The sequence below is a fragment of the Arachis stenosperma genome, chromosome 4 (assembly GCF_014773155.1).
Source record: "Arachis stenosperma cultivar V10309 chromosome 4, arast.V10309.gnm1.PFL2, whole genome shotgun sequence".
NCBI classification, from domain to species: domain Eukaryota; kingdom Viridiplantae; phylum Streptophyta; class Magnoliopsida; order Fabales; family Fabaceae; genus Arachis; species Arachis stenosperma.
This window is the reverse complement of record NC_080380.1, coordinates 20,760,107-20,768,974: the sequence shown is the minus strand read 5'-3', so window position 1 is coordinate 20,768,974 and position 8,868 is coordinate 20,760,107. Positions and strand designations below refer to the sequence as shown.

The 8,868-nt window shown below is 34.7% G+C and overlaps 1 protein-coding gene across 1 annotated transcript; it reads right to left on the bottom strand.

The window, feature by feature from the left end:
• Positions 1-3,502: 3,502 nt before the first annotated feature.
• On the bottom strand, positions 3,503-7,045 carry LOC130976815 (probable protein phosphatase 2C 40). Its single transcript, XM_057901737.1, has 4 exons — positions 6,794-7,045; positions 4,426-5,523; positions 3,943-4,207; positions 3,503-3,839 (listed from the first exon to the last, which is right to left on the bottom strand). Exons 2-4 carry the CDS (start codon positions 5,506-5,508, stop codon positions 3,712-3,714), a joined length of 1,476 nt encoding a protein of 491 aa, XP_057757720.1. The 5' UTR covers positions 5,509-5,523; positions 6,794-7,045; the 3' UTR covers positions 3,503-3,711.
• Between the last annotated feature and the right edge of the window lie 1,823 nt (positions 7,046-8,868).

Sequence of the window (8,868 nt, the reverse complement as noted above, 5' to 3'; positions counted from 1 at the left end):
AAAAAAATATATCTTCTCAACGAGAAAGTAGAAATACCGTTTAAGGAGGAATATTTTCCGTTTCTTAACTATGCTTTTAGAATATTCTTTTACGTATATAAAAATAAGTTTTTTAAATCAATTCGAGATTATTAAATATTTAAAAATAATATTTTGTTATCAATATTTTTTAACTTTTATATATTAAAATACTTTTTTAATAAAATCATTTAACTAACTAAAACGCTCACTTTTCATTACTTAAACTTTAGTATCTTATACATATTTTCATATGTTTTTTTTTATTTCTTTCTCCTTTTAAATATAAATAACTTTTTTTGAAACAAAAAAACTTAAGATAGAGCAAAAGAAAAGAAATAAAAATTTATAATGCTAAAAATAATAATTTTTAGTCATTTCCAATATTGCTATCAACAACCACAAGATTCACCACCAATCCGTTGATCGTAATTTGTATAGGATCTCTTAATAATATCCACCACACTTGAATTTTAATATTTGAAAATTCTATCATTTTTTTCTAGCCAAATCGTCCAGACGACCGTAAAAAAACCAACCAACCACCGCTTCCGTTCCATCTTTCTTGCTGATATATCCGTCCAAATTTTAGTGTTGCTTGAGCGTACCTGGAATAGTCCATATCCTTCCAAGAGTGAATAACCATGCACACCACACCTGGCAAGTGAGCTCACAACCAATGAATAAGTGAAAAGCAGTTTCAACAGACTTATGACATAAAACACACATGTTATCATTCTAGCCAATAACACCTAATTTACATAGTCTTTTCCTTGTATTTACCCTACCAACCAGTGCAAACCAAGTAAACAATTCAACCCTTATTAGGACGAATCCTCTCCAAATAGTACTAGTGAAGCTATAGCTTGTGATATTTGCTGGAAGTACCTCTGCCTGCAATACCTGCACAGATGAATTAGTAGAATAAACACCTTTTTTTAATCAAATTTTCAGACCACTTTGTCCTCTCTCTCAATTGTCAGTTTCACTGATTGCAGAACCGCATGAAGCTGGTTTACTAGTTCTAGCTAGGGGTGGCAACATGTATCCTACCCGCGGGTATCCAACCCGACCCCACCCGATCGGATAGGATTGTCAACCCGATCCGCAACGGGTAGGGTAGGGTGCGGGTTGGGTTCTTGTGCGGGTCGGGTTCTTGTGCGGGTCGGGTAGGGTGCGGGTTGAGTCTCAACCCTATCCGACCAACCCGCACCCTATATATGTATATGTTATATATTTATATAAAAATATGTTTCAAGTGGATGTTGAACCAAAGACCTCTCACTAAATGTAAAAAATCCTTAGCCACTAAAAGAAGATTATTAATTGATAATTTAATATTTTTTTACATAAAAGTCAGTTCTATTTTAAATTATCATAAAGTTATATAATAATTTTGCATCTTTTTTGTAACCCGCGAGTTGAAAACGGATACGGTGAGGGTTGGGATATTCTCAACCCGCGGGTAGGGTTAGGGTTGGCTTCAAACCCTACCCATTGCCACCCCTAGTTCTAGCTCCCATTGAAATAACTCTTGTCGCCACTGGAAATTCCAAGTCCACTCTAACCCATTTCAAAACTCACAATTTCCTATGACAGATCCTTGAAGATTTGAGACCGAGAAAAGTCTTGGAAAAGTAACTTCAGAGCACCACAAGGCAACCAGCTATCCTCCCAGAAGCGGGTTATCCTGCCATCTCTTAATTCCATAGCCAAGCCTCCGATCATCTTCTCTCTCACTTGTGGCTTCCTAATTTATAGTTGACAGATATCTTTCCAATGACCCCTTCTTGTAGGTACAGACTGATCACAAATCATTTTAGAAGGATTCATGTTATTACAGGAACATATAATTTTCTTTCAAAGTGGACAATTTTCTTTTGAAAATCTCCACCACCACTTGAACAAGAGCGCTATATTCTGAATTACCGCATCACCAACTCCCAAACCTCCTTCCCTTTAGGGGGCCTGTACAACTTTCCATTTCACTAGAGGCATCCCGTCCTCTTTATTCCACAAAAAATGTCTCTGTAAGGATATTATTTTTTCTGCTACTGCCTTCTGCATTTTGTACAAGTTGAGATAGTAAATAGGCAGGCTATTAAGAACAGATTTAATGAGAACCAGCTTACCTGCTTTATTCAGAGACTTTATTTTTTACAGACTTAGCTTTTCTTCTACCTTGTCAATCACTAGTTTTCATGTCTTGACCAGCCTTGAATTCGCTCCCAAAGAAATGCCAAGATATCTGACAGGTAAATAAGTCTCTTTATACCCCAACAGTCGACACATCTGTCATGCCCAACTTTACTCACAATTAACTGGGATCAAGCTGGACTTGTCAAAATTAATACTCAACCCTGACATCATCTCAAAGCAGCGCAGCAACCGCTTATAGTTTCTGATTGTCTCTTCTTCAGAAGGGCAAAAAATTATAGTATCATCTGCAAACTACAAATGTGACAACTCAATGTTATCCCTTCCAACTAACAATGGAGTAATGCGTCTATTCCGCACCACTTCTCTAATCATCCTATGTAAAACATCCACAACAAACACAAAGAGAAAGGGAGAACGAGGATCCCCTTATCATAGACCCCTTTCTATTTTGAAGGGCTTAGAAGAAGAACTATTTATTAGGACCGATATAGACGCAGAACATACACACTCCTTTATCCACTCTTTTCATCTACAATCAAACCCCATCTTTTGTAAAACAATATCTACAAAACTCCACTTGACTCAATCATAAGTCTTTTAGAAGTCTAGCTTAATAATTGCCGAACTCTTTTTAAATATAAAGTAACTTATCTTACGGTGAATTACTTTAGTTAATAATTCATACTTTACATTATATTTACTTGTCAATTTTAATGTCTTTGTTCTTATTAAAATACAAGGTCAATCAAGAGGTCGCAGACATTCTTGCTAATAAGTACCGTTCTTTGATGTTAGGTGTTCATATTTATTTCATTCGGCCGTCGCATATTAGAGAGTTACTGGTTGATGATGTTGAATGTTAATGAACTCAAAAAGTAAAGAGAACAACCCTTCTTAAAAAATGATTTGCTATTGAAATTAACAAACAAATTGGCCTATTTGGATTTTTATATTTTTTTTTTATAATCTTACTAAAAAGATAGTCAATCTGATTAGTTATTATCTTTTTAAATTTAAACTATTAATATAAAATATAGCAAATAAAAAATAAATAATTAATAACAAATACAGCATTAAAAAAAAAAACGGTTGATAATGCAGAATGCTTTTTTTTTCCTTTTCTTTAGTGTAGTTGACTAGTTGTGCCTTTGTTTGGACTCTAGTCCCGTTTTCTCTAAAAATATATATAACAATTAACAATAACAACAAAAAAGACCTTATTCTAAAGAATAATAAAAAACTACTGTGTCCTAAAAATAAATTAATACAGGATCCATTTCTATACTGCTTAGAAAAATATTCCCTCGCATGCAGGAAAATCATCTCTGGCAAAGATCAAAACAAGTGCATTTCCAAAATTATTGAGTGTTCAAACAAAATGGTGATTGTCTCTTCTGCAAAATTTTTTACATACCCAAGAAAACTGAAGTTACATATGTACACTATAAATATCACAACTTCATAGTAGGAAACACTTCCTTCATGATCAAGGTATCCGCGAAAATCTTCAAATGCAAAATTTATGTTGCACCTTTAGATGCAAGTTGATGCCTTTGACGTCCGTTGATTCATCCCAAGGATGATGACAATCACGGTCACATCATCATGGTACTTCCTCCTCCTCCCGGCCGGAACATTCATCAACTCTTCCATGCTAAAACCTGTGCGAGAATATCATTGTGGTAAGCGATCATTAAATCACAACAAATCATGTGTTTAGACTACAAAAACTCATAATTTATGCAAATGAAATTGATTTTGGACCTGCAGAATCAGCAGCTCTTGCTATAAGTTGCTCAACAAGGAATTTTGCTGGATCACCAAATGGATTGCTTAGGATGTAAGACTCTGCAAGCTCTACTGCTTCATCATTGCTGAAGAAATCGAACAAACCATCACTCGCAACTATAGCAAATTGATCGGAACTTGAGATTCTATGCACATTTAGTGATGGTTGAATGGAAATGTATGGTGGGCTTATGAGATCACGCACTCGAAGAATTCCCATCAATGCATCGTTCAGAATTTTCTGCATGGAGAAAACGAAAACAGAATCAAAATCACAACTGTTTGGTAGGATAGATATTTACACACTGCGTAAATCAGTTTCCTAAACCATCAAATTCATAAAAAGCCTACAATTATAGCAGCTTGGATGCAATTTGGCCTTGGTTTCCAACAATCACTTTTGCTTCTTTCCAAAATCTTCTAAAAAATTTTTGCTATCCTAGATAAAACAATACCAACCTTTTTCAAGTAGCCAACTCCAAAAGCGCGAGTAACCTTCAATTTTCCTTTCACTTTCCCAGCTACAATGGCCTTGGGATCATCTGGGTGACCAGCAAGAAGTTGAGCTCTTTCGGCTCCATTGTCAACAGTATGAATATCAGTAAGCTGGATAGCTTTCATTCTTCTCTCTTTGCCACTCATTCCGCCATCCATACTGCACGTTGCCAATACTGCTCTGCTGTCACCAAGATTAAGTGTATACAAATTTTCCCCATGAAGAAGTGCAAGTAAAACACAAGATCCGACAGAAACTAAATCCGGACGGTCCTCCATTTCCTGCTCAACCATGTACAAGAAATCATTCTCAACCTGATTGAGAGCACGTTGGAGGCTATCAAGGATAGCATGTGAAAATGATTTCTGAGAACGAGATTGATGCTCATCCAACTCATATTGAGATGATCCACCCAAATCAAGACTGTTGGAAGCTTTGATAGAATCTGATTCCAAATCCAAATACAGCATATTAAAATAAGATATGATAGTGTCGTAAAGGGTACAGGCCAGAAAGTCAGCTGCATCCCTGCCATTAAAGCCATCATAAATTCCACAAAAGAGCCAGCCATTTTCTTCAGAACAAACTGCTTGAACTCTATCTTCACCAGCAGCTCCCCCTGCTACTTGTACTTCCATAGCATTGAGAAATCCTTCACTTTTGCAAGGAGCACTCACCATACAAGTGTCATAATCAAACATATCACTTTGTGTGGATGGACTGCAACTGAGGTTTGAGAAACTACCATGGAGAGAAGATGATAGTATGTCCAACTTCGAAAGACTTGGCGAAGAGGGTATCTTACGAAACGATTTAGGAGAGTCCAAACTAGGAAGGATTTCTTCCCCTATCACACCATTGCAGATGTTTGTGTTGGCAAGTGTAGCATTTGCGCTAACGGCAGCACCAGACAAGCAAGAGAAACTGCTTGTTCTAGGGAAATAAGGAAGGATTTTGTAGCCGTTGATAGACTTGCACGAGATATCTGCAATGCCATTGCATTGGTAGCCAAAACTTATCTTAAGTTCTGTTTCAGGACCAAGCATGGCTATCCCCCGGCCCTGTATCACATAGGAAATTAGGTACAGTCATAAACTTATTGTATCCAAAGAGAATTATTAATATACCAAATTTCCAAAGTAACGGATATTTTGAAATGGTTAGAGTCTAGACTGCCACAATAACAGTGCTAATTCATAATCTTTTGAGCCTCCATCACATTCTGGAGTAGCAGCAATACTAAAATGAATTGGCTAGCATGATATAGGAACCGATTTTGGCAGTTAATCCAAGATAGCATCTAAATGTCAACACCAAAATGTTTTCATGAGTTGATGAGTAAAACAGACTATTGAAAGAAATGAATAGAGTGGGGAAGACAGAGGGAAACAGAGAATCAAATAGTACTTAAAAATGATATAATCAATGTTTCATAATTATATTATAGCAATTTGTAAAAGGAAATAGAACTGAAGTTCTGGAATAAGCTTTAGCTTCAATTCCAACATAGTAGCCTATATCTCCAGGGAATAATACACATTCAACCTCATATTTTAACTGTCAATACATACAGTCATGTATAAAACTCAGTTGTTTGAAAATCCAGACTAGTTAAACCAAGCAACATAAACATGAAAGACAAGAATGTTTCAAGAAATGATTTACCCTAAAAAGATCCTCTCAATTACAATGACAAGCATCTGTGTTGAAAAATTTGGCGTTTCTCTCCACTCACAAAAAGGACCAAATTGTTAACAGGATAAATACTCCATAAGTTGCTCCTCTAGACCAACCCTTCTTAGTTCTCACCAATCTCTCCCCATTGTAAAAGTAAGAACACCAATTGATTATTGTGAATCAAATCAACCAAACAACTAGCCGTCTCTGTGCAAAGTAAAAGCTTAAAAAGAAGGATGGGTCCCATTGCAGAAGCATGAGGCTATTATAGAGAGAGAATCAACTTTCAAGGACAGTGACAATAGAATATACTTAAAAACCATTGCCAGCAACCTAGCACACTTAGCAAACTGAATGTGAATTAAATTCACCCCAAGCCTGCATTTTGCATCAGTTCGTCAAATTCAGTTACCCCTTCCACCTTATATTAAATAAAAATCAAAATTTTTCCTTATAATTTTCTTTTTGTTTGGACCCTTTTGTTGTATGAACACCAGAAGAAATAAAAAAACAAATTTTCACAAAAATAACACATAAAGAAACAGAATTGACATGAAAAACACATAGAACACAGAAACCACTGCATCTGCATACAAAATTACAACCTACCCAAAAATAACAAATCATAATTTAAAGACGAAAAGAAAAACTTACGAATTATCCTGAAAATGAAAGCAGAAGCAAGAGAAAGAGTGAAGGTGTTGTGAATGCAGCTAGAGAGAGAGAGAGGGAGAGAGAGAGAGAGAGAGGGAGAGAGAGAAGAATGAGAACTATTGAGTTTGTTAGTGAAGAATGAGAAGACAAGGGGAGCGAAAAGATGGCTGAGAACACGGTTGACACACGAGAAGAAGAGGAAGAAGAAGAAGAAACGTAAACGCCATATTTGTGTTCAGTTTTTAAGCGACTTTTTCAATATTTCAACGGGGCTGAGCCTCACGTTTTCTGTTTTTCTCTTGCAATTTGTGTTTGTCTTTTTCCACCTTGTATGTATCTTTCTACGTTCTACCGCTAAAAACCACTTCTCTTTTTTTAGCTATTTGTTTCCATTTATCCCCACCCTTTTTACTCTCTACACCTTGCTTTCTCTTCATTTCCCATTTATTTTTTTCAGAAATATTAGAGTCAATTTTTTTTATTGATATTAATAATTCAGGTGTAATTTTATAGAAATAGATTAAATAAAGAGAGATTAAAGAGAGACATTAAGATCGGAATAGATAAAATTACAAAATATTTATTAGTGGTAAGTAAACAACACAAGAATTAAAGATAAAAAATAATAATAAAAAATAAATATTGAGACTTTTATTAATGTTACAAGAAAATAAATATTTTTTTAAATAGACAAATATTAAGTAGAATTTGATATCAGATAAATAAAATGAAAAATAATAAAATTAAAAATAGTAAAATAAAAAAATTTGTGAGTCCGAAAAGAAGTGAAGAAAGTTCATGAATTGTGTCCAAAGAAAACATAACTTATTATTAGTGCACTAAAAGAGGATGAAAATATATGTGAAGAAATTACTATCTATAATTATTCATATTGATGAATAATTAAAGTGCAATAGAAAAATAATGTACGCCATTTGCTTATGATTGAAAATTTGTGCTTGTTTATGGTAATTGTTGAAAAGTGAAGTTTGAATTGTAATGCCATTATAAATTTTTTTTTATAGGATTTTATCATTTTTTTAATTTTTAATTATGAATAAGGAAGAAAGGAAGGAAAGATGGAGGTAAAGAGATTTTTAATCTCAATTTTAATTTATGAGAAAAGGATAAATAGGTCTTTAACCTTTTTTTCACAGATATTTTATTTTTGAAGAATGGAAAATACATTTATGTCTCCAACCCCTTCAAAAGCTGGACAAATTTATTCCTTGTTGAAATAATTTTGTTGGACCCGACGAAAAAACTGACGTAACTTCCGTTGTGCTGACCTGGCCGTTAGGAGAGCACACGTAGTATAGACCTTTTTAAAACAGGACATATGCGTCCTCCCACTCCAAAACGATGTTGTTTTACCAAAATTCCTCCATAGACACTCTAATCCCTTTATGTAATACCTATAACACTCATATCATACTCAGAGAATTACTGAAAATCCTAAAAAAATAAACGATCAAACTGTTTTCTCTTTGTTTCTCCCTCCAAAAGACCACTACGTAGAAGAGCAATTGGTGCGGTGTGAAGTCCGTGTCGGAGAGGGTGAAGAAAGTTCCATTGTGCTCATGGTTGTTGTCTTCATCAGAAGGTAAGATCGCTTTGCCCAACGATGTAGTTTTGGTTATGGATCTGTGAACTAATTTTTGAAGGCATTCTGTGTGCATATTGATAGTGTGGGTAAAAATGGTTACTGATGTGTAAAAATCGTTTTTAAAATCTCGTGTATCGAATTTGAAAAAGGGATTCTGTTAGGGTAAGGTGTTTGATTGATAAATTTTGTTTCTGTTTTTGAAGAGGCATTACTGTTTGAAACGTGACTATGTTATTTGTTGTGAGTATAGTTAGTTGAACTTACATATAGTTGTTCATGGATTAATTTCAGATGGTTGATATTTTTGTGGTGCCAATTTTTCATCACGAAAGTAATTTTGTCAGAGCAAGTGATGGTCCCCTAGTTTATCAAATGGAAAGATAGAGAGGTTCCTGAAATGGATCTAAATTTTGTGAATTTTGGAGACCTGATAATATTGTTTAATGGTTTAGGATACCAGTCATACAAT